The sequence below is a fragment of the Aspergillus lucknowensis genome (assembly GCF_044049455.1).
Source record: "Aspergillus lucknowensis strain CBS 449.75 chromosome Unknown BJX67scaffold_6, whole genome shotgun sequence".
In the NCBI taxonomy this organism is placed as follows: Eukaryota; Fungi; Ascomycota; class Eurotiomycetes; order Eurotiales; family Aspergillaceae; genus Aspergillus; species Aspergillus lucknowensis.
The window spans coordinates 681,329-702,674 of NW_027263550.1; the positions used below are offsets into that span (position 1 = coordinate 681,329).

Sequence of the window (21,346 nt, forward strand, 5' to 3'; positions counted from 1 at the left end):
CCAGAGACAATAAAACTTTGCTCGGATCTCGCGTTGAGGTCTCTGAGAATTGTGCCGGGAAGCCAGTCAACGGCCACCAAATATTACAATCAATCACGTGAGTCTGATTAGCGGGGGATTCACAGAGGTGAGAGTGTCACATTAATCTCATGGGTCCTCTATCTCATGTCTGATAAATAAACTACCAGAAATGTTCATTCGAATGTTTTAGTGTTTGTTTCTTCATCCCCTGCCCCTGACACGTGTCGTGCAGCCCTTCAGGATTCGGCGATGGGAGCCCTCCAGACCATCGCTCTTGCGATTCTAGGATTTTCTGCTTTCGTCTTCGTCGCTCTTTTTGGAAGACTCCCTTTTTTTCGGTATGGATTAAAGACCTCAATCGGCCTGCCATTGCGACTGATTGATCCAGGAAAACGCCGATTGGCTTCCTGTATAGGACTATCTGGATATATATCCCTAACGGGATCTCATATCTTGACTCCTGTCTATTCGGTGGATACATTTTGAGTTGCTGGAACCGGGCTGGTAACTACGTATTTTATGAAAACCATCCACTTGTTCTTGTCAGTTGGACCTGTGAGCCCTTTCCGCATTCTTATTGACTCCTTTAGAGATATTCTTCACCTCACTTCTACTTGTCGGCGAACTTATATTCATCCCGAGTGCTTGGCCTAGGGTCTCCATGATCCATCGAGTTTGCATCCCAATTGCTATAGGCCTTCCGTACATCTTCTTATATTTCAGCGTTGTCTGCAAGTCCTTCATTACTCTGGAGAACCATGATCAGGAGATGAAGCGCTACCCTTACGATAAAGTCATATTTCAGCCTGGACACCGCTGCACAACATGCGATTTCGTCAAGCCCGCCAGGAGTAAACATTGCAGCTATTGTAAGGGCTGTATTTCTCGACAAGACCACCATTGCATATGGCTCATGAATTGCGTGGGTCTGAACAACTACCATTACTTTCTTTCTCTATTACTATCCTTGAGTGTTATGCTGACTTACGGGTCTTTTATTGGCTACTCTTTATTATCCCAAACTTTAGACAAGCTCATCCCTCGAAACCATCCCGTGCGCACAAAAAAGCAGAGTTGGACTACCTTTTTCAACATCTGCGCCGCAGTGATTGCGTCTGACACTAGCATTGGAGGTATTACAATGCTAATGTTAATGACAGCTCCGTTGGCTTTTGGCTTCCTTGTCTATCATGTCTACCTCATCTGGGCGGGCATGACGACCAATGAAAGTGCCAAGTGGTCTGACTGGAAAGACGACGTGGCCGATGGTATAGCTTTCAAACTGGTAGGGGGCCATAAAAGGCGCGATTCCGCCAGTGAACCCGCGGAAATCAAGAGTTCCTGGCCCGTGATGAGTGATCAAGTCCTTGTCTTTACGAATGGGGAGCCGCCAAAGAAGGGGCATCGGATAGGGAAGGGCTCAAACGAGGTCCTTCAGCCGCGTGATTCAAATGCTGAAGTCGATGCGAGATTTGTCCAGGTGAAGAGCATGAGGGAACTAGACAACATCTACGATCTGGGCTTCTGGAATAATCTCCGACATGTGTTTGGATTTCCTGTGGGGCGGAGATCTTTCCGTACCTAGTGTTGCTTCGATATCTATGAGAGCCCAAATGGTGTATATAGTCAGTGAGCGGATCGTCAAGCATTTCTGGAGCGATGTGATGCTTTTCGTTGTCCCTGCGAATCACGGGACTTTCCCAAAAAGGTAGCTGGGGCGACGGGCACCAAGGCCGGGGCTCGGAGTCGGAAAAATTTACCTCTTCAACTGTCTTGATTTCTTGTGTCCCACGACCTCCTCCTTCACTCTTTGATAATAATTTCTGTCTTGTTCCTATCACGGATTGATAGTTAACTTTGGAAGCAACTTGCATCCGCTCGACTTCGCCGTTAGCGCCAACATGGCGGACCGGTCTCCAGAAATGAAGCCGAAATGCACGCCGGCGGAGCTCATGTTGAAGGTCATTTTGATGGGAACACTGAGTCACTATGAGACCCGGGGAATGATTGACGACAAACGTTTGGACCACATGCTCTCTGCGGGAAAGCAGATTTTATACAAGACACATCAAGAAAGCGACGTTCGGTAAATCTCGCCGGTTGGCTCCTTCGGGATTGATGATTGGACTAACACTGTTCTTTGATAGACATGGTTTAGGACTGTCTCCGGACATTTGGCAAGGTCTCACAGATGTGTTCACGAAAGCTATTCCGGTTCTGGAGTCACAATCGTTTATCTGGAAAAGTCCACCTGCGACAAACTACGAACATTCGTCGTCCAACCTGATAGCCTATAATTACTTTTCGCTCGTCAAGGATATTGAACGTCTCAATGACCTTTGCACGATAGCCCGGAACCTTTTAGCGACGACGAAAAAGGCACAGAATATGGCAGCCGAGAAAGGATTTGATCAGAGGGTCCTGGCCCTGGTAGATACTTGTGTTCGGGTGACTGCGCGGGGCTTCGATGGAGAGACGAATGCAAGAAATGAAGAACGCTGGCAGAAAGTAGTCAACCTCTACAAACGGCTCCTGATTACATGTCTTCAGTTCTTGCATAACTTTATTATGCATAACGAGCAGCGCAAGATGGTTCTTTGGTTGGATCTCTTCGGATACCATTCTACTGGAGATTCCAACATCATCCAGCCCAAAGAACCTCTCGATCAGGCCAGTGGCGACTCAGTGGGACTAGCACCGGTCGTCAAAACTGGTGAACGAATAGTCAATCCCCCAATTAGGGCACTTTATGACCAAACGGCTGAAGATCTACTCCTTGAGACTATTTCTAATTTCCCCCGAGAGCCTGCCACAATCAAAGAGGAAGCGGCTATGCTCCTCCTGGCAAATATCAAAGACCATATGGAAAAGCTTCTTGGTCGCGATTTGACGGCGATTCAAGAAATGGGCAAAGACCCGGATCAGGTCAAAGAAATCCGTGCCGCCCTTACTGCTATCTTGGGTGCTAAAGTTGATGGATGGTCAGACCTTCAAGACAGAGCAAAGGACCTTCCACCCGCGCTTCCCGACGATGAACCTCCCCGAAAGAAGACGATTCTTACTATCGACCGAAGTCCGACTGCTGGATTTCCGCGTATATGCTGGTCGGACTTTCCGGATCTCAACGAATACGGTGCATTTGCTGCTGGCGACGGTCCTATCGCGGAGGAAGACACGAGCATGCCGAGATCCGCTCAATCCGCGGCAGAGACGCTTCAAGAAGCCAAGGACGAGTTAATGGCTCGGCTGCAGGAGACTTCGCAGCTCGGCGATGGCGGCGAGCACGATTACGACGCTGGCGATGCAGGCACTGTTGGCGATGACGACTCACGGAGCTTGGAAGCAGTCGCCGATGGGAGCATAGACGAAGAGGAGGAGGAGGAGGATGATGAAGACGATGACGACTATCGCGGACGCCCCGGCGATCAGCAGCGCGGCCTGTTGACCGATATTCCCCTCGTGTTGGGCCCTGCCGAAATTGAAGCTTTACCGATGATAATTCAGGCTGGTATCGTCGACAGTTTCGGGCTGAAGGGCGGCGAAAGAGCCGGGCCGCGGAATATGCAAGCTCTAAGGTGCCATGTTCTTCTCACGCAGGAGACAGGACGAAATTTGCTACGGGAGCTACTGATCTTTATTGCCGCGTGGGACCTCCCTGACGACGAGCTTTACTTCAAGATGATGATTCAAATAATGGATGCAGTGCTGAAGAATGGTCTGATGTCTCACGCTTACTCAGACTTTGGGCAGCCGAAGGACATCATTTCCCCGGCGCAGGCAGTCGTCGTAAAGATCCTTACACATATCTTCAGAGCCAAGTACTCACCTGCCTCAGTCACGGGCTCCGCACAGGCCACCGCAACAAAGAGCCCAGCACCACTTTCCAGAGTCGACGTCCTGACCGTCCGCTACATATTCACGATTTTCAGAGGCAACATCATCCCCGAGACGTGCGCACTGATCTACCTTCAAGGCCAGATCCGAGCCGGACGCGCCTTACCCGAAGACTTCCCTCTCAACCTGTGGGATATGGAACGGGTCTACGAGGGAGTCTACCAGTTCCTTGAATTCTTCGCTGTCTTGACCGAAAACAATGACTGGAAGAACCTACTCGTCAAGTGGGAGATTGTCTACGACCTAGTGACGTTGATCAAGGAGCTCGAAGCAAGTATCCCGAAGGGCCAATTAAGCCAATTATCTCTTGGACGTAGCAGCCCATCCCGGGACCACCAACAACGGAGTGCAAGCCCCAGCCCTATCGCCGTTGAGCGCCCGTATGACCCAAGCGATCCCGACCCCACGGATGGAGGCACGGTGTCGAGACCAGAGTCGCCGCCAATCAGTGAGGATCCCTCTGAATTCGAGTGGCGGAACCTGAAGAAGCTCGTTGTGCTTGTTTTATCATCTCTGGTGTGGAAGTGCCCCGAAGTCCAGGATCAGATCCGGAAGCACGGTGGTGTTGAGACGATCTTATCATGCACCAACTTTGATGCGCACAATCCGTATATTAAGGAGCACGCCGTGATGTGCCTGAAGTTCTTGTTAGAGGGCAACCGCGAGAACCAGAGGCTTATTGAGGAACTTGAGGCGCGAGAGGTTAGGGATGACAATGGAATGCTGGAGCAGAGAGGCCTCGAAGCAGTAATTGATAAGGCCGGCAAATTAGCACTTCGCCCGCGAGACGGCCAGTCGGCACCAGAAGGGGCTTGATAGAGTAAATCGAGATAGCAAATTCCTACATACTCATCAATGTACAATATACAGAATACTTCCAACGGACAATGCAATTCGCTGGTCTGCATACCATCATGGGTTCAACTTAGCCAATCTTACCCCAAGACATAGCCATCAAGCCAACCGGAATCAGCCGTACAACCCATCCCACTCCTCTTCGTCGTCCTCCTCAGCAATCTTTCTCCTCGCTTCCGCCTTCTCCCTCTGCTGCTTCGCAAAATCTGTCCGGTCAAGCGGACACGTTCCCCTTAATCGTAGCCACGGCTTTACACACTCCAAATCAAATAGATGCGTTGGATGACACGGTAACCGCACAACGAGCGGATACTTATCATCTAGAAACGGATTACTGCAGATCGGACAGGATTGGGACTGTTTCAGCGAAGATCGCGGGACGCGGTCGAGCTCTAGATTTCAGCGTCATCAGCATTAGAATGTTGAATGTCTCAAAATAAGAAAAGGGCGAAAAGGATTGTATAAGGTACCTTCGCAAAACTCCTCAGAAACCCCCTCCACCTCCGTCGGCGGTGTCTCCGCATCCCGCAGCAGCGCCTGGATCATCTGCGCGAGGAGATCATCGCCGTGCACCTGGATCGGCGTACCGTCGGGATTCAGCGTTGAGAAGCTCTCGCCCTCGGTCGTACCATGTCCCCCTCCCCCTCCCCCGCCTGCGACTTCGCGACGCATGAAATTCAGTGCTTCGGCGAGGGAGTAGAATGCGGCGCTGACGTCTCCGGGGACGGGGACGGCATGGCGGCGGGAGCGGGACTCGTCGGCGGAGATTTCGGCGAGGGTTGCGAAGAAAGTGGAGAGGTCTGGGCGGCGGTTACGGGGGCCTGTGGATGGTTTTGAGGGGTCGTGGGTGTTGTGCTCGACTATGAGGTTTTCAGAGAATGTCAGTTGGGGGGAGCTTGGGATGAGGGCCTAACTGGTAGCTTGCCTTCGTAGGTCGACATGGTGGCGGAGGTGGGAGGGGAAGACCAGAATTTGTCTTGTCTGAATCCTTTCAACTATTGTTGCTTGAATTAGTTGGCGGGGAAGGATATTTTAAACTGGTCGAAGTGTTGGAGAAGAGCGAGTGAAGCTTGAGCTCTGGTGCGGGGAGGCAGCAAGACTGACGCGTTTTCGCCTCCTGGGACTGCGCTGGGATGGACTTCGTTCCGGCCGAACGACTGGCAAATTCCTGGTACTTCAAATCCTGGGGAGCTTCTCCAACTTATTATCTCCTGCTAGCCAGGAACATGCGAAACAGTACCTGATATTATTAACAGACTCAGTAATCGAAATCTTCATAGACTATTTTTTTCCCGCCCAGCCAATTGAACACAGGGACTTTCAATGCGGGACTGCCACAGAAATACCATACTTCTGCCAATGACAGGTCAATATCGCAAGCCTCTATTCGGCGGTATTTTATCTGCGATCTAGAGGAGGCGATTCCCTCCAGTTCAGGCGTTAGCTGTTGGTTCTGAGAGTCAAGGCCCGTGATAAATAAAGTTGTAGAGCCCGAAAGTTCTGGGAATCGCTTGAAAGTGTCTAACACCAGGGCAATGTCTTTGACCGAGATGGACCACAAGAGCCGGAGTCGGCCGATATCAATTACCGGGAGGTGGGCGAGAACGGGCGTGATGCCAATCCCCCCGGCTATAAACGGCAGGATATCATCGCTGGCTTGTTCTGTTAGTCGAAAATCGCCACCAAATCCTTTCAATGGCACTTCTAATCCAGCCTTTTCATTTGTACGGAAGAGGGAGCTCGTGACGTTGCCGTGTTTCCGAGCAGTTATCTCGAATTCCTGATCAAGAAGGCCATGGCCAGGGCTGGATGAGATCGTGAATGTCCGTACGAAGTCATCATTGACGCTTGATGGGTCGTCATCTCTCATGTGGCTGTAACCCATGTTCAGCTCATCATAGAAAGAGAAAGTCGCATACTGTCCGGGTGCCCACGACCCGGCTTCTTTGGGGTCTGAAATGCGAAAGCGAAATCGACCAATTGACGGGGTTATTATTTCCTTTTTGATCAACGTTGCAGTAACCGTCGACTCGCGATCGCCCAAAGCGGCCGCGGTGGTTTTCTCTGATGTAAGATACCGGACGCTGGGGTTGTATGGTGACGGTTTTCCTGGGACTCCTCGAAATGACAGTGCTTTCTCGACAAAGCGGGCTGCCGTGACGGTTACCCTAACGACGATATTGGAGCGAGGGAGAATAGCAGAGGCGTCTTTGCCGACGAGAATCTCTGTACTACCGGTGGCGAAAAGAGCATTTCCGTTTTCAAAGTCCGGGAATACAAAACCTGCTAGTGCAGTTGTCTGCAGGTTACCCAGAGTTTGATAGAGACGATTTCCAGAATATTCTGGGTATACAAACACTGCGCCGCAGGACTTGTTAGAGATGACTCGTACAAACCCCGGTGGTCCCCCGCGGATATTGGTATCCATGCCCTGTGTTCCGTGAGAGGAAGAGATGAAGAGGCAGTCTGCGCGGTTTAGTAGCTCAATCGCGTCAGGATGTAGTTGAGGGGTCTCTGATATCAGCTTCGGCTCTGGAGGGGCAGGGACAATATGTTTCGCATTCAAGTATTTGGGGCAATTACCTGTAAAAGCGTCAAGAAACGATCATTTAATCAACGAAGAGAATTTTACCGAGACTACCATCAACATGGACGGTAAGATGGGCAATGCCTGCGCGAATACGCTCATCCTTATCCGTGATGTCTAGCCACCCTCTGTTTACCTTACCGAAGAGTTTCACCCTTCTACGGCTTTCTAGATCAACGGCGAGGAAAGCTACCAATCTCCCGCTATTTCCCGTCGAATCGAGCAGTAAACTTTCAACAACAGGGTCACAGGTTTTCCCGACCGGGGTCCTTATTTCAAAGCTGGAGGAAGATGTTGGGGTAATGAACCCGTCCTCTCCACCCCAGACAGAGGCCCAGGGCCTCCCCTCCTGATCAAGAGCGCCGATAGCGATCAAGGGAGATTGCTTCATCAACAGGCCCGCTCGAGGCGTCAGAAACGGGACAGTGGGGTTGTCCTGGTACGGGACCCGCATCAACTGGTGCATTCTGTCTTCCCCTTCGTGCCAGGAAACACCCGTGGTGAGAATGGCTGTCATTGTGAGACAAAATGCGTTTTGAGTGAAAGGTCGAGACTTGGTGTGGCTGACGGGTCGTCCAGGACTGCGTGTCGTCGAGAAATGTGTGGGGTCCCGAACGAGCCCGCGAGCCGCACTGACTTTCCGCACGGGATATTTGTATCTGTTGCCGGGATTTGAACGGGATTTGTGGATTTGTAACCATCTTCTCGAAGGCTCCAGGGCTGGGTAACAACGCAACAGATGCCAAACCGACTGGCCAAGATGGAGTCAACATGAGGAATCATGATATCCTCTCTGTGCAGGGATCTCCGAGATGATTCGTGGACAGTGGAGTCTGGACTCCAGGACTCCACGCTCTGCTCGTTTCCCGAGGCGAAAAGAAGCCAAACAAGGCTAAGTGAGGCTTTGCCAGCGATCATGGCTTAAAATAGATAGCATTGGCACTTGAGGCTGGGGCTGACGCCTGGCCTTGACGTGTTGACATTTCTTGTTTTTTTTTTTTTGCACATTTCATCTTCCCAGGACTTCCTTGCTGGCTCAAGGACTGATTTTGATTCTGTTCGCTGGGGACGGCTGAGGCATTTATTCCTGACGCCTGGGTAACGGCCATATGGTACACTGATCGCCGTGCTCAACTCTTTACTTCGACCTGCTTGGAGCCTGTCAACAACCGCTCGACACATCCCAGCAACCATGCGACGCAAATCCGTCAAGCCCTCAGAATACCCTCCGTTGCCCTTTCACCTAATCCGCTTCTTCACGTTCGCCTCCTCCCTCATTGTCGGTAGCATCCTTGCCGCCTTCGCCGTCAACCTCCACAATGCTGACCATAAGCTTCCTTGGGCCTTCCTCGTCGTAAGCCAGTCTTCATCTCCAAGAAAACTGTTCAATTGCTAACCTATCTACGCGCCAGCTTATAATCGCTGCCTTCCTATCCCTCTTGAACCTCGCTCTAACCACAGTCCTTCACTGCTGCTACGGCCTCTCGCCGCGCCTCTCGCTCATCACAAACTCCGTTGTCTTCGTCGTCTGGTCCATTGCTCTTATCCTCTTCTCCTGGGCCGTCTCCCACACAATTCTCACGACATGTAACGCAACCTACTGGGCTACATCTACGGGAATCGCCGTATGCCGGATCTTCAAAGCCCTATTCACGTTTACAATCATCGGTGCAGCATTCCTCATCGCCTCTATTGGGTTAGATATCTTCGCGTACAGACGGACGACTCGATTGGGGGAATACGATCCCATGGCAATTGAGGGGCATAGTCTTGCGGCGTATAAGAGTGGTCATGCGAGAGATAGCAGCGTCCTGTCTGCTTCGTATCAGCATCCGAATGAGGATCGGTCGCCGCTCGTCTCCGGCGGTTATATGCCCGATGGGCATACGCGGCGAGGGTCTGAGGAAGATATTGCGGAGACGAGGCCGTTGCACCAGCCACCGCCGTATGTTAGTAATACGGCGCTGGAGGGGTATTCCGATATGCCGGGACAGGTTCAGTCACGGCACTCGAGGGGGTCGTTGAGTGTTTATGAGACTCCGGGGTATGGGTATGGGTATGGGAATCATTCTGAGCAGCCGGCTTATGATCCGCTGGCATACAGGTAGGATACTGGAACTGGCATAAATGCATTCGGATGCGGAGGTTGAGTTTGGATCAGCTCAATTTATGATCCTCTGTTTGCTGAGTTTAAGTGACCGTTTGACGTATAATGGCATTGCACTGTGGGGGTATAGTGTTGCGTTGCTTGTGGGCTTGGTGCAGCTCGATATTATTCATTACGAGAACGAGCGAGTAGACCTTCAGGCTTGCGAAAGAGAATGGTTTTAGAGATCTCTGTGTTGATTTCGATGATCCAGTGGCGCAAGACCAGGGCGTATTACAATTGGGATAATGGAAAATATAGGGCCAAGTTTGATAGGATTAGTTTTAGTACGGTAGTTGGGGTCGAATATATGCTAAAATATCCCTACATGATAACCTCATTGGCAACGTCCTGCGATCCGGTCAGCTTCAGGAGAACCGGGGTGGCGAGAAAATGACTTACGCGCTTGAGCTCCTTGTACGGTAGGCAAACACAGTTCTGCACTCGCACCTCATCCCCGACACCACATTCCTTGCCCAAAATTGTGATGCTTTGAACTTTGACGCCGTTCTTAATGATGCTTGTAGAGTGACTACCCATGGGGATCGGTGTGCCCTCTACGCGAGCCCAGGCGCCTACCCGGCTGCTCCAACCGATAATTGCATGCATGACGCAGGCATCATGCTTAATTTCGGCGTCTTCAAGAACGATGGAGTCCTTGACACGGGCGCCAGCACCCACGATGACGCGAGGGCCAATGGATACGTTGGGGCCGAGCTTCGCTGTCGGATCTACCGCGGCGGAAGGATGGATGTAGACAGGGGGAACGATGGTAGCTGAAGGGGCTGCAAGTTCGTCGGATTGTGCCTGGAATGCCTTCTGCAAATAGAGAGCGTTTGCGGGAACCGCAGAGCCGGCAGTCTTGATCTGGCGCCAAAAATCTTTCGTCTCGTGGACGAAGAAGCGATTACTATCAGCGAGGTCAGAGAGGATATCTTGCTCTAAACGGAGGACCTCGGTCTGCTCTGAATCGTCATCGGCGGCAACGAACGAAGATTCCAGGTTGTCGGAGGAGGGATATGATAGGAGACGTGGACGAGTCGTTCGCCGTTTAATGGTGCTTCGGATTGAGGGGAAGATGCATTCGGTTGCAAAAAGGTAAACGCCGCAGTTGATGAGATTGGAGATGTGCGATTCTGGCTTCTCGACGTAATGCAGTACACGCTTAGTGTGAGAGTCGGACACTATGCAACCGAAGTTTGAAGCTGCGTCGTTTTGAACACGAGTACCAAGTATGACCGCCTCCGCATCCTTCTCCTCAAATAGCCTCAGCATCTCACCGAGCGGGAACGAGCAGCATACGTCGGCATTGAGAACGAAAATGCGCTCCGGTTTCCCCTTAAGTATAGGGTCGCGGAAGTGGTAGAGGCCGCCGGCAGTGCCCAACGCTGTGTATTCACGGAGGTATAGGATGCGGAATTGGGGGAATTCTTTCGAGGCGTCTTTGATGAAGTCACGAAAGACAGTCTCATCGTAGTAGCCAATAAGGACAACTTCATGTATATCGGAGATCTTCGCAAGAGCCTTGAGGCAGTGATGGATAATCGGATGACCAGCGACTTCGAATAGAGGCTGTAGTTGGCATTTCTCGGTCAGCCAACTTGCATTGAAGAGCGTTGCATTGGGTAGCAACCAACCTTCGGAACATCGAGCGACAGAGGCCTGAAACGAGTTCCTCGTGAGGGACCGCCCACCTAGTGATGCTTGTCATCAGTAAGTGTAAAGAGTAGCATGCAATGAGGATATTTAGAAGGTGCAGCCATGCTGACCAGTATTACGGCCTTGGTGGAGGCCACGTTGGTATGTTCCCGTATCGGCACCTGAAGCATGGTGGGCGGATGAGGGTTAGACGTCGGAAATCAATCAGCTGAACGGGGACAGAGGAGGGACTGGAAATTATGACGGAGAGTCGTAGAAGTAGTGAATCCTAACTCTAGTAACGGACAATATGGAGCAAAGTTGCACAGCAGAGAATTTCAGGGGAGAGAAATGTTGAGGAGAACTTGAGGTTGCCCGCAAGTCAGTTGATCACCCAAAGATCCACCAGCAAGCCCAAGCTCCAGCTGGAGACTGCGCCAGAACCCGGGAACTCCCAGTAGTTCGTCGTTCTGGAGCGGAGCTCTTCGCGCTCTGTCACCTGTGCCAATTTTGGGGGCTTTTTAAGGTCAGAGAACCATGGATATCCCCAATGGACTTCAAGCTTGTCTTGTGCCAAGCAATGGCTTGTTTACCTCAACCCTGATCTCAAATTTCCCCTCCACTTGGAATCTTGCCGTGTTCTCTGGAGGGGGTAAATGGAGAAGAAATATCGCAAAACTGACATACAGATATCAGTATGGAGATGGACTGTCCCTGGTCTACATACCATTATTGTATCCACGCGTTCGACAACTTCCTCCAGCTTTGTTCTCTTCAGCACGGTGTCAATTTCACCTAACATTTGCGCAATGGGAAGATCGAATTAGGGACATGAGCCTGCTTTTGTCCCTGCTGATAGAGCCTTGTATTATGGTATTTTGTGAATCCATGGGAGGGGGACATGCTGAGCTGTATCTTAGTGTTTATGGAAATTGAACCAGCTGAGCTGTCGATGGAATAACTACGGCCACCTCTTTTGAGCTTAATTGCCTCAAGTTGTTGCTGTTTGCTTCTCTCATATTCTGTCTCCTTCATTGTTGGTCCAGACAAACCAAAACAGTTTGTCCTCTGCAATCTTCATTCACTCTACCTTCCCCGAGTAACACTAAGTTTCCCTCATCGATTCTTCTATTTTCCTTGGGGGCTTTCTGGTTTCTGCTTCCATATCTACCTTGGTACTCGATAGACTATATCCCCCTTCTCCCGGTGTCCTTTAGCCAACGAACTGTCGTTGTTCATTATGCCGTCAACATCTTTCGGGGGAAGAAGCCCAACCCCTGATATCAAGCCCCAGCTCATCCATCGGGACTTGGGTAGGTTAACCTGTCATCTCCATAACATTTTCATTATTGTGAGCTCTAATATCTCCCAAGAGACAGCAGCGACTTTGTCGCCGGCCATGGAAAGCCACACCAAGACGAGCTCTTCAGACTCGATCAGCAACATTGCGTGCAGCATGACAAAATTGGTCAAGAAGATTCAAGATCTGCGTCACATCGGTATTGAGGACTATCATATTACCCTTCCAAAGATTTGCGTGATTGGCGGCCAAAGTACCGGAAAGAGCTCCCTCATCGAGGGAATGAGTGAGATCAAGGTGCCCAGAAGTGCCGGTACCTGCACTCGGTGTCCTATGGAGATCAACCTCTCCGAGAGTGATCCTGGCCAGTCATGGACTTGTCGTGTATACCTGTCAAGAAAGTACATGTTTGATGGGTCCCGGAAAATCACCAAGCCCAAGAAATCCGAACCTCTGGGCCCATGGCACCCTCAAGAGCAGGAGGACGAGCATTTCATAACAATAAATGATAAGGCGCAGGTTGAGGATGTCATCAAATGGGCTCAACTGGCGATTCTCAACCCTGGCAGTCCGTCTGTGAATTACGTACCGGGCAAGAACGGCGAAACTGATCCCTCCCATTGCCAAGTGAAGTTTTCCCCAAACATCGTGCGGCTGGATATCTCAGCACCAGGATTTCCGAGCCTCTCTTTTTACGACCTTCCCGGCGTTATCAACCAGGCCGAGGTCGACGAAGAGCGGTACCTGGTGAACCTCGTTGAGAACTTGGTAAAAGAGTATATCTGCCAAGAGAGCTGCATAGTGCTCCTTACCATTACCATGACAGATGACGTGATGAACTCTTCCGCTGCCCGAATAATGCGAGACATCCGTGGAGCAGGGGCTAGAGCATTGGGAGTCCTCACAAAACCCGATCGAGTCCAGACTGGGGAATCGCACTCCCAATGGATCGAGATCTTGGAAGGCGACAAGTTTTCCCTTGGACACGGGTACTACGTTGTTAGAAATAACCCTGACCCTGCTGTTGAGCACTCAGTAGCTCGGAAAGAGGAAGTTGAATTTTTCAAGTCCCCTCCATGGTCGACCGAGCTTGCACCATACCAGCGGAGGTTCGGAACACAATATTTGCAATCTGCGTTATCCACCCTACTTTTCCAGAAGATCCAGGGATGTCTACCACTCATTATCGACAAGATCAATGACAAGGCTTCTCGAATTGATGCTGAGCTCTCGACACTCCCAGCGCCACCCTCAGCCAATGTGCCATATATCCTGTGCGGAAAACTTTATACACTCAAAGACAGAATTCGCTGCCAAATTGATGGTGGTTCCGGAGAGTATCCCTTGCAAAAACTATGGAACAATATTGCAGAGGACTTCAAGCGGGCCCTTGCGAAGACACGTCCAACCGTACGACTGTTGGCAGACTGGGACAAGGAATTCATCGCCAATAATCGCACAGATGACTCTGAATGTGAGTGTACTGTCGTTCAGAGCCCGGCCAAGCGCAAGTCGCCTGAAGATCCAGAAGACACTGGCCCCTCCAGCATTCGGGGCAGGCGAGTAAAGAAGTTATCCGGATACTATACTCCGCACTTCGACAGGTTTACCCGCTCCGCGAAGGAATTCACTTGGGAAGAAATAAGAGACATTAATAAGGATTCCGCCAGCGCTGGAATTCCACAACAAATGAACCCAAGAGCGATCGATTGCATGAATCGAATGAGTGTCGTCCACTGGAGCGAGCCCATGGTAGCCTTTATTGATGCAAGCCATCGACTTGTAAAAGACACACTGCTGCGCGAATTAAGAGAAGTTTTCGTCCAGTATCTCCAGACGGAGCTCTATAGAGAACTCAAGAGAATCATCGAGAGCTATTTGAAAAAGCTTCGAGCTGAACATGTTGCTCACGTCGAGGAAATCTACAATATAGAGCATCACAGACCTTTCACGATGGCAAAATCGACACTTGAGCAGGCGACACAAGAGTCACTCAAGCATCTCGAACGGCGCCGTTTCGAAGCACGGGCGAACCACTATCTAAATTTGCAGCAAAAATATCAGTTGGGCGACCCACGAAGGGCGACGGAGATGAAGAAACTTGGAGCTGCCGAGCTTGGTGAAGATATCTTCACCCTTGAGGTGAGGATGATGGCGGTAAGACACCATGCTACGGGGAACGGACATCTAGTTGCTGATTACATTTAGACAACCCGTGGCTACTACGAGGTCGCCAGTTCGAGATTTGTGGATTCTATTTCTCAAAGCGTGCACACTAAGCTCTTCCTAAAGTGTCGCGAAAACCTCGTCGAGGCAATTGAAAACGGACTGGGAATCTACGAAGAAAACGGTACGTCGTCCAGTTCCGGCTGGCCAGAGTAGCTCTAATATAGATCCATTCCCAGCGGTCGACAGATGCAATGAACTCATGTCGGAGGACGCAGACCGCCAAAGACGCCGGGAATATCTCATGAGGCAGAAGGAAAAAGTCATGAAAGCCCAGGAATGGCTGGAGGCCGAGAGCATCACTGAGAGCCACGAAGACGAGCTGACAGATTTTGGACACAAGATCAAGTCTCAATGAGCTGATGATTTGTGAGTGGCGTGTGACTTTCTCAGACCACTTTCTTCTTGGCCGTTCTGTTTTGTATGTCTCGATGATTTTTTTTCCGTTTTGGGCGTTATGATGAAGCCATGTATGGTGAGGGCGTTGAAGGCGGGGAGCAAAGAACCCCACTCCGAAGCCCATACCCTATGCCCTAGCTGCTTCCTCTTTGTAGGCATGGGTCTTGTGCGTGCTGCGACAGTCGGATCGTGAGTGCAGATGCGAGAAACAATATACTCGGTGAAATATTGAGAATCAGTGGTTGACAGACACAGAAGAACAGAAAAGTGAAGGAGTTGCTATGACTCAATTGATGCTGCAGGAGTTGTGAGCACCCAATGAGGGTCCTCCTCTCGTTGTGACCCCCTCCCAAAAATATTTGGCACGCCTTCTCCGTCTTCCCAATCCCCCTACTGAATTCTAAACCCCCGTGCCTACGGCCGACGCTGCTTTCAGTACAATTGATTTTCACTATTCAGAGTGGGTAGAAGAGCGTCCGGTCAGCAAAGATTCCATCATGGCCGATTCCAACTCAGTCAAGGAGGCCGAAGCCTCCCTGGCGAACCTCCTCCTGGATGAAGTCACCGGCGAAAAGGTCTCCAAGTCCGAATTGAAGCGACGCCAGAAGAACCGCGAGCGGGAGGCCAAGAAGAAGGAAAAGGAGGCCTCTGCTCCTCCCAAGCCGGCGACCAAGAAGGTCTCCGCTGAAGAGGAGGAGGCAAATCTGACTCCCAACGTGAGTGCTCTTTCGTCGTTTCTCTTACGTTTCAGCACACTGATGGGCCTGGCTTTATCTTCTCTAGCAATACTTTGAAATTCGCAGCAAGAGGGTCAACAAGCTCCGAGAGACCAAGCAGCCCGATCCTTACCCACACAAGTTCCAGGTCACCGATGACCTCCGCAAGTACTTGAAGGACTACGAGAGCCTGGAGAAGGGCGAACAAAAGCCAGATACTACAGTCCGGGTTGCCGGTCGAATTTACACTAAGCGTGCGTCTGGCGCCAAGCTGATCTTTTACGATATCCGTGCCGAGGGTGTGAAGGTACAGGTGGTGTGCCAGGCTCAGAATGCGACTGGTGGTGTTTCTTTTGAAGCTCAGCACGAACACCTTCGGAGAGGTGATATCATCGGTATCGCCGGCTTTCCCGGTCGTAGTAACCCTAAGAACCGTCCAGACGGTGAGCTGTCCATTTTCGCGACTGAGGTTATCCTCCTCGCTCCCTGCCTCCACGCCATCCCGACCGAGCACTACGGCTTCCAGGATAAGGAACAGCGCTACCGCCAGCGTTACCTTGACTTGATTATGAATGACAAGTCTCGTAATGTCTTTATCACTCGCTCCAAGATCGTTACGTATATCCGTAACTTCTTCGACAACCGCGACTTCGTTGAGGTGGAGACCCCCATGATGAACGCTATCGCTGGTGGTGCGACAGCTAAGCCCTTCGTCACACACCACAACGAGCTGGACATGAACCTTTTCATGCGTGTCGCTCCTGAACTGTACCTCAAGATGCTTATTGTCGGTGGTCTCGAGCGTGTATACGAGCTCGGCCGTCAGTTCAGAAACGAGGGCATCGATCTGACTCACAACCCTGAATTCACAACCTGCGAGTTTTACTGGGCATACGCTGATGTCTACGATGTCATGAACCTGACAGAGGAGCTCGTCTCGGGCCTAGTTAAGCATATCACCGGTGGCTACGAGACTACATTCCACACACAAAGCGGGGAAGAATACCACGTCAACTGGAAGGCTCCCTGGAGGCGCGTAGAGATGATTCCCGCTCTCGAAGAGGCCACCGGCGAGAAGTTCCCTCCCGGCGATCAGCTGCACACTGCCGAAACCGGCGAGTTCCTTAAGAAGGTGCTCAAGAAGACAGGAGTCGAATGCTCTCCACCTCTCACCAATGCCCGCATGCTTGATAAGCTTGTCGGTGAATTCATCGAAGAAACCTGCGTCAACCCCACATTCATTACCGGCCACCCGCAAATGATGTCTCCGTTGGCTAAGTATCACCGGCAAAACGTTGGCCTATGTGAGCGTTTCGAAGCCTTCGTCTGCAAGAAGGAGATCGTCAACGCCTACACAGAGTTAAATGACCCCTTCGACCAGCGTCTTCGCTTCGAAGAGCAAGCCCACCAGAAGGACCAGGGCGATGACGAGGCCCAGCTCATCGATGAGAACTTCTGTACGAGCTTGGAGTACGGTCTGCCTCCTACTGGTGGCTGGGGTATGGGCATTGACCGTCTGGTCATGTTCCTCACAGATAACTATAGTATCAAGGAGGTTCTAGCTTTCCCATTCATGAAGGACGACAAGACTGCTCAGGAGGGCAAGTCTGCCGCTGAGGTCGTTGGTATCGAGCCCCAACCTGAGGAAGGAATCCGTAAGTACCTATCTTCTTGAGTTTACCTCAATCCTTCGAGCGAGGAGCTAACCAGCTTTTGCCGTCTAGCCCACAAATAGATTTTAAAGCCCGAGTTCATACAGAGTGACGCGTGACGCGTGTTGATGAATATCATATGACTGAATTGATTGGTCCACGAAAAGATTACAATGAGACAAGGATACTTACTACAAGACATACTTTTCTAGAATTGTCTCCCACCGATCTATCTGTAGATTATCCGGCTTCATTTCTGTCCCAAGAACCTTTAGATATATTGCGTTCCTCAAACCATAGTTGGGTGACAGCACGGAACTCTGTGGTGACATGTTGTATCCATATCCAGGTACCCTGCTGTGCTGTGTAGGATGAAATCGCTACACCCTTATAGACAACGAGAATAAAGTATTATGTTATATTAAGGTATGTCTCTTTAGGAAGCTGACAGCCTGCTTTTGAATGTTTTAAACGTTCTACTGTATCCCGGAGTTAGAGCTACTTTATAAGGGTACTAGGTAGGTCTAGAAGGATGTAGAATAATAAAAATCACCAACTTTCAGCTTTTCCTAAGGCATAGAACCTGTTTGGAGGAACAATTTTGATACTAGCTAATCTGGGAAAGACATTTTTTCCCAGAAGTTCATGGTATGTTGATAGTGCCGATAATCTTAGATTATTTGACATCCCTTTGACATCCCTTTGACATTCCAGGCTTTAAGAAGGCCCGTCCAGTGAGTGACCAAATCTAGAAGGACTGAGGCTGGCCAACTCTCCACCCGGTCATCTATACACATTCCACTCTCAAGCTACTTAGCTGTCTATTCGCTCACTCAGACTGCTGGACGATGCTAACTGCTTACATCCCCTACTTTGCAAACTACAACTTCTCTACTGCAGATACGCCTTCTTCCATATGCCCGCTACACAGAAGTCATACTCCCACAACCCCACGCATCTTATTAGAGTGCCTCCAGGTCCGTCCCCATCTGACGGTCAAGGAGGGCTAATGCGGATGGCGGCACACACGGGTATATGCGATGTCTGTGAGGGGAGAAATAGGGGTAACATGCGACGCTGCTCAAGATGCACCTGGCAGACATGTCATGGCGAGTGCGAGTCAAATCCACGATGTTCTTATCAATATAATCGCCGCAGATGCATTCACTACTGCGATCCTAAGCATAGGGTTCATCAATTCCAACCTGCATCCGGGGATGTATGTGCTTTACAGCGTAATCGGCCCAATCGACCTAGAAAACGACCATCAAAAAGCAAACGGTCTGGCAGTCAAAAGGGTTCTTCTATTGAGAGTCTTTCCCAGCACTATGTTCCTGGACCTTCCACTGGCCCTACCTATGCCGACGATAACACTTCAATTCACGGAGGCAGCCATGAGAGCAGTTACGACTCAAATGTCCTTGACGGTGCTAGTAGGTTATACGCGATCTCGTGGGAGGCCTGGATAGACGAGTGTTCGGAGCTTTATGGCGACGGCCCCGGAAACTCGCATGGATGTGCGATGGAGAAGGCTAAACAGGCTCTCAAGGACTTTAACATGAGGTATCTCTCTATCGAAGACAGAGTCCGGGATAGGGAACTCATTGAGACTGATTATGAGGCTGACTACGACGATGACGAGGAGGAGGATGATATCGCTGTCGAACCGACTTTTGAGAGCTCAGGTGAGGCCGCCGTTTGGGTTAGCAAGGGTAAAATTCTCGATATCAAGTATCACGGCAAGTAAGATTGCTAGTTGGAACAGAGTGCTTCTGGTTATGGACCGACACCTCCTGCTGTTACTCGAATTCTTCCTCACACGGGGCTCGGAGGCCCGTCGGTCTTCTTGCAATGGGCGGTTCGCACGATACTCTGTACCCAGCTGACCTTAAGCTCTTGGAGACGATCCAGAAAACAAACAAATAATCCAGATGAGATGGTGTTCTAAAAAGAGGCAGTACTAGAGTAGTATACCGAGTTTATATTGCCATTGATTTACAAGGGATATGAGTAGTAGAGATGTCGATAATGATACAGCGACGGTGCTGAGCTCATCGTAAGTAACATGAGAGCGAAGTAATTCTTTCCGAGAACTCCCACCTCTAGGGCTTATACAAATTGTGAGGAGCATAGCGTACTCCGTTCGACAGAGCATGACCTCGGGCTTTTGCGGCCATCTGCAGCAGCTTCGCCGTCCGTGACGGGTGCCAGACCCGGCTACCAAGGATAAGGACCCAGGTCAGAAGAAACAGACTTCCAGCTTGGTGCGCCGAAGCTAGAGGAAGCGGGACAAGATAAAGCAGGGTAGACAGACCAAGTCCCACCTGAACCCATGCGAAGGCGACAACACCATGAACACCCCTTTTTGCAGCCGGCGGAAGGAGGCGCTTCATGTTGGGTGACATGCGCGTGTAAGCCCAGAGAGCCATGACGCACGTAAACGTCGTCATAGCCAGAATACGGTGGTCTAACTGCACTAGAGAGGGGTTTTCCAGCATGTTTCTCCACCAGACGTCTGAATGGTCCTCGTGGCGGGCATATCTTGCATCAAACAGTTCTGACATGGGAGGCGCCAAGCCATTGCCCATGTACGGGAACTCGTTATAGATAAGCCCGGCATCCAGGCCAGCGACAAGAGCACCAGACATGGCAGTCACGAAAACCAGGAGGGCCAAACCGGCAACGGAACGACGGAAAAGCCTGAGGTTGGGATCTTTAAGAGAGTCAAGAAGTTTGATCCCGGCCTCCGGGTCAGACAAGAGGCGATGAGAGCGCAAGATAGCTAGGCCGTTCCAGAGCATCGCAACATAGCAGGCGAATGCGGCACCTAAATGCGCCGTCAGACGATATTGGCTCACGCGAGGATGGCTGCCGGGAGCAAAGAGATCGTCCTTCAGTCCAGATTTGACCATCCACCAACCAATAAAGCCCTGAAACCCAATCAAGCCTGCGATCCCTCCTAGGCGGAGAGCCATTGGCTTGCTGACCTTTCTCCTCGCGACAAAGTAGACAGCTGGTAGGACGAACGACAACCCAACAAATCGACCCCAGAGACGGTGAATCCACTCCATGTAGTAAATCGACTTGAATTCGGATAGGGTCATAGTCGGGTTCAGGAGCTGGAACTCAGGGGAGGCACGGTACTTTGCGAACTCGGATTCCCAGTCTTCGGCGTTCGCCGGAGGTAGAGACCCTGTGACGGGACGCCATTCTGTGATGCTCAATCTTTGCGGTCCAGTCAGTATCTTCTCAGAAAGGTTTTACCAGCGCGGCATACCCCGACTCTGTCAATCTAGTGAGACCTCCGAACACCACGATACCAAATACGCTGACTGCGCTCCCAAGTAACCAGTATGCCACGGTCTTGTCGCTAACGCTGGGGAATCCCGATTTCGCCGTCTCTGACTTCGAAGTAATGGCGGCAGCGGTATCCGAAGCACATCGAGCAAACGCTTTCCTCACCCTATCGTTCACGGAAGGCAGATTGATCCTACGGTCATTGGGGGGGAAGGAGAGGGAAGGGGTGCGGAGAGGAGCTTTGGTTCCATAGTTCTGGGATCGCCTGAGGCATTGTCGGCAAGTGAAAAGCTCTTTAGATAGCTGAGGCGCAATGCGCCTGAACAAAAGCACGAAGCTCCTGCAAGACGCCATGATCTCGACAACGATGGGAGTTCGGCCTGTGGAAGAGAAAATTCTCCAACGTTGCTCCCGAGACCGTGGCGGAAATTCGGAGAGATCAAATCAAGCCAATCAGAGCCGCAGATTTTGGGGGGAGCAAATGGAAGGCTCGAAACAACCTCACCTGCATTGTGATGAGAGCTCAAGTTGAATAGGACATCCAACATGATCGCGCTGAATCTTAAGCAGAGATTTGACTTATGAAGTCTTCTTCTTACAGATCCCTGGGATACG

The 21,346-nt window shown here is 50.8% G+C and overlaps 11 protein-coding genes across 11 annotated transcripts; 6 read left to right on the forward strand and 5 right to left on the reverse strand.

Moving 5' to 3' along the window:
• Positions 1–37: 37 nt before the first annotated feature.
• Positions 38–1,790, forward strand: BJX67DRAFT_345854 (DHHC family palmitoyltransferase). The gene is made up of 3 exons (XM_071028380.1): positions 38–359; positions 410–563; positions 614–1,790. Exons 1-3 carry the CDS (start codon positions 271–273, stop codon positions 1,604–1,606), a joined length of 1,236 nt encoding a protein of 411 aa, XP_070889459.1. The 5' UTR covers positions 38–270; the 3' UTR covers positions 1,607–1,790.
• Positions 1,785–4,958, forward strand: BJX67DRAFT_285982 (Ataxin-10 homo-association domain-containing protein). Its single transcript, XM_071026721.1, has 2 exons — positions 1,785–2,107; positions 2,169–4,958. The coding sequence occupies exons 1-2, from the start codon at positions 1,923–1,925 to the stop codon at positions 4,729–4,731; spliced, it is 2,748 nt and encodes a 915-aa protein (XP_070889460.1). The 5' UTR covers positions 1,785–1,922; the 3' UTR covers positions 4,732–4,958.
• BJX67DRAFT_286145 (uncharacterized protein) lies at positions 4,808–5,954 on the reverse strand. Its single transcript, XM_071026723.1, has 3 exons — positions 5,696–5,954; positions 5,241–5,630; positions 4,808–5,162 (listed from the first exon to the last, which is right to left on the reverse strand). The coding sequence occupies exons 1-3, from the start codon at positions 5,709–5,711 to the stop codon at positions 4,885–4,887; spliced, it is 684 nt and encodes a 227-aa protein (XP_070889461.1). The 5' UTR covers positions 5,712–5,954; the 3' UTR covers positions 4,808–4,884.
• Positions 5,955–6,028: 74 nt separating this feature from the next.
• BJX67DRAFT_378445 (putative oxidoreductase, FAD-binding) lies at positions 6,029–7,874 on the reverse strand (the record flags this gene model as incomplete). The annotated part of the gene is made up of 2 exons (XM_071032344.1): positions 6,029–7,353; positions 7,403–7,874. 2 exons carry the CDS (start codon positions 7,872–7,874, stop codon positions 6,029–6,031), a joined length of 1,797 nt encoding a protein of 598 aa, XP_070889462.1.
• A 449-nt stretch (positions 7,875–8,323) lies between these two features.
• BJX67DRAFT_286050 (uncharacterized protein) lies at positions 8,324–9,646 on the forward strand. Its single transcript, XM_071026722.1, has 2 exons — positions 8,324–8,711; positions 8,770–9,646. The coding sequence occupies exons 1-2, from the start codon at positions 8,550–8,552 to the stop codon at positions 9,463–9,465; spliced, it is 858 nt and encodes a 285-aa protein (XP_070889463.1). The 5' UTR covers positions 8,324–8,549; the 3' UTR covers positions 9,466–9,646.
• Positions 9,647–9,757: 111 nt separating this feature from the next.
• BJX67DRAFT_285934 (mannose-1-phosphate guanylyltransferase) lies at positions 9,758–11,528 on the reverse strand. The gene is made up of 4 exons (XM_071026720.1): positions 11,273–11,528; positions 11,141–11,197; positions 9,906–11,075; positions 9,758–9,854 (listed from the first exon to the last, which is right to left on the reverse strand). The coding sequence occupies exons 1-4, from the start codon at positions 11,330–11,332 to the stop codon at positions 9,828–9,830; spliced, it is 1,314 nt and encodes a 437-aa protein (XP_070889464.1). The 5' UTR covers positions 11,333–11,528; the 3' UTR covers positions 9,758–9,827.
• A 709-nt stretch (positions 11,529–12,237) lies between these two features.
• BJX67DRAFT_345868 (putative dynamin GTPase) lies at positions 12,238–14,791 on the forward strand. Its single transcript, XM_071028381.1, has 2 exons — positions 12,238–12,454; positions 12,515–14,791. Exons 1-2 carry the CDS (start codon positions 12,382–12,384, stop codon positions 14,647–14,649), a joined length of 2,208 nt encoding a protein of 735 aa, XP_070889465.1. The 5' UTR covers positions 12,238–12,381; the 3' UTR covers positions 14,650–14,791.
• On the reverse strand, positions 14,684–15,377 carry BJX67DRAFT_286330 (uncharacterized protein). The gene has a single exon (XM_071026727.1). The coding sequence runs from the start codon at positions 15,188–15,190 to the stop codon at positions 14,717–14,719; it is 474 nt and encodes a 157-aa protein (XP_070889466.1). The 5' UTR covers positions 15,191–15,377; the 3' UTR covers positions 14,684–14,716.
• On the forward strand, positions 15,320–17,868 carry BJX67DRAFT_286324 (lysine--tRNA ligase KRS1). The gene is made up of 3 exons (XM_071026726.1): positions 15,320–15,782; positions 15,850–17,437; positions 17,507–17,868. Exons 1-3 carry the CDS (start codon positions 15,564–15,566, stop codon positions 17,515–17,517), a joined length of 1,818 nt encoding a protein of 605 aa, XP_070889467.1. The 5' UTR covers positions 15,320–15,563; the 3' UTR covers positions 17,518–17,868.
• Positions 17,869–18,052: 184 nt separating this feature from the next.
• On the forward strand, positions 18,053–19,378 carry BJX67DRAFT_345871 (uncharacterized protein). The gene has a single exon (XM_071028382.1). It carries the CDS (start codon positions 18,351–18,353, stop codon positions 19,179–19,181), a length of 831 nt encoding a protein of 276 aa, XP_070889468.1. The 5' UTR covers positions 18,053–18,350; the 3' UTR covers positions 19,182–19,378.
• cox15 (cytochrome c oxidase assembly protein cox15) lies at positions 19,379–21,176 on the reverse strand. Its single transcript, XM_071028383.1, has 2 exons — positions 20,712–21,176; positions 19,379–20,659 (listed from the first exon to the last, which is right to left on the reverse strand). Exons 1-2 carry the CDS (start codon positions 21,083–21,085, stop codon positions 19,537–19,539), a joined length of 1,497 nt encoding a protein of 498 aa, XP_070889469.1. The 5' UTR covers positions 21,086–21,176; the 3' UTR covers positions 19,379–19,536.
• Positions 21,177–21,346: the final 170 nt, after the last annotated feature.

Excerpts from the sequence above, each read along its gene's own strand:
- BJX67DRAFT_345854 (XM_071028380.1), top strand. The coding sequence starts at position 271 with ATGGGAGCCCTCCAGACCATCGCTCTTGCGATTCTAGGATTTTCTGCT. Across the intron at positions 360-409 it reads GGAAGACTCCCTTTTTTTCG|GAAAACGCCGATTGGCTTCC; the intron begins GTATGGATTAAA and ends TGATTGATCCAG. Across the intron at positions 564-613 it reads AAAACCATCCACTTGTTCTT|ATATTCTTCACCTCACTTCT; the intron begins GTCAGTTGGACC and ends ACTCCTTTAGAG.
- BJX67DRAFT_285982 (XM_071026721.1), top strand. The coding sequence starts at position 1,923 with ATGGCGGACCGGTCTCCAGAAATGAAGCCGAAATGCACGCCGGCGGAG. Across the intron at positions 2,108-2,168 it reads CATCAAGAAAGCGACGTTCG|ACATGGTTTAGGACTGTCTC; the intron begins GTAAATCTCGCC and ends GTTCTTTGATAG.
- BJX67DRAFT_286145 (XM_071026723.1), bottom strand. Across the intron at positions 5,163-5,240 it reads TTCTGAGGAGTTTTGCGAAG|AGCTCGACCGCGTCCCGCGA; the intron begins GTACCTTATACA and ends GCTGAAATCTAG.
- BJX67DRAFT_286050 (XM_071026722.1), top strand. The coding sequence starts at position 8,550 with ATGCGACGCAAATCCGTCAAGCCCTCAGAATACCCTCCGTTGCCCTTT. Across the intron at positions 8,712-8,769 it reads TTCCTTGGGCCTTCCTCGTC|CTTATAATCGCTGCCTTCCT; the intron begins GTAAGCCAGTCT and ends TCTACGCGCCAG.
- BJX67DRAFT_285934 (XM_071026720.1), bottom strand. The coding sequence starts at position 11,332 with ATGCTTCAGGTGCCGATACGGGAACATACCAACGTGGCCTCCACCAAG. Across the intron at positions 11,076-11,140 it reads TGTCGCTCGATGTTCCGAAG|CCTCTATTCGAAGTCGCTGG; the intron begins GTTGGTTGCTAC and ends TGCCAACTACAG. Across the intron at positions 9,855-9,905 it reads CGTACAAGGAGCTCAAGCGC|GACGTTGCCAATGAGGTTAT; the intron begins GTAAGTCATTTT and ends ACCGGATCGCAG.
- BJX67DRAFT_345868 (XM_071028381.1), top strand. The coding sequence starts at position 12,382 with ATGCCGTCAACATCTTTCGGGGGAAGAAGCCCAACCCCTGATATCAAG. Across the intron at positions 12,455-12,514 it reads GCTCATCCATCGGGACTTGG|AGACAGCAGCGACTTTGTCG; the intron begins GTAGGTTAACCT and ends ATATCTCCCAAG.
- BJX67DRAFT_286330 (XM_071026727.1), bottom strand. The coding sequence starts at position 15,190 with ATGGGCTTCGGAGTGGGGTTCTTTGCTCCCCGCCTTCAACGCCCTCAC.
- BJX67DRAFT_286324 (XM_071026726.1), top strand. The coding sequence starts at position 15,564 with ATGGCCGATTCCAACTCAGTCAAGGAGGCCGAAGCCTCCCTGGCGAAC. Across the intron at positions 15,783-15,849 it reads AGGCAAATCTGACTCCCAAC|CAATACTTTGAAATTCGCAG; the intron begins GTGAGTGCTCTT and ends TATCTTCTCTAG.
- BJX67DRAFT_345871 (XM_071028382.1), top strand. The coding sequence starts at position 18,351 with ATGCCCGCTACACAGAAGTCATACTCCCACAACCCCACGCATCTTATT.
- cox15 (XM_071028383.1), bottom strand. The coding sequence starts at position 21,085 with ATGGCGTCTTGCAGGAGCTTCGTGCTTTTGTTCAGGCGCATTGCGCCT. Across the intron at positions 20,660-20,711 it reads ACTAGATTGACAGAGTCGGG|ATTGAGCATCACAGAATGGC; the intron begins GTATGCCGCGCT and ends TGGACCGCAAAG.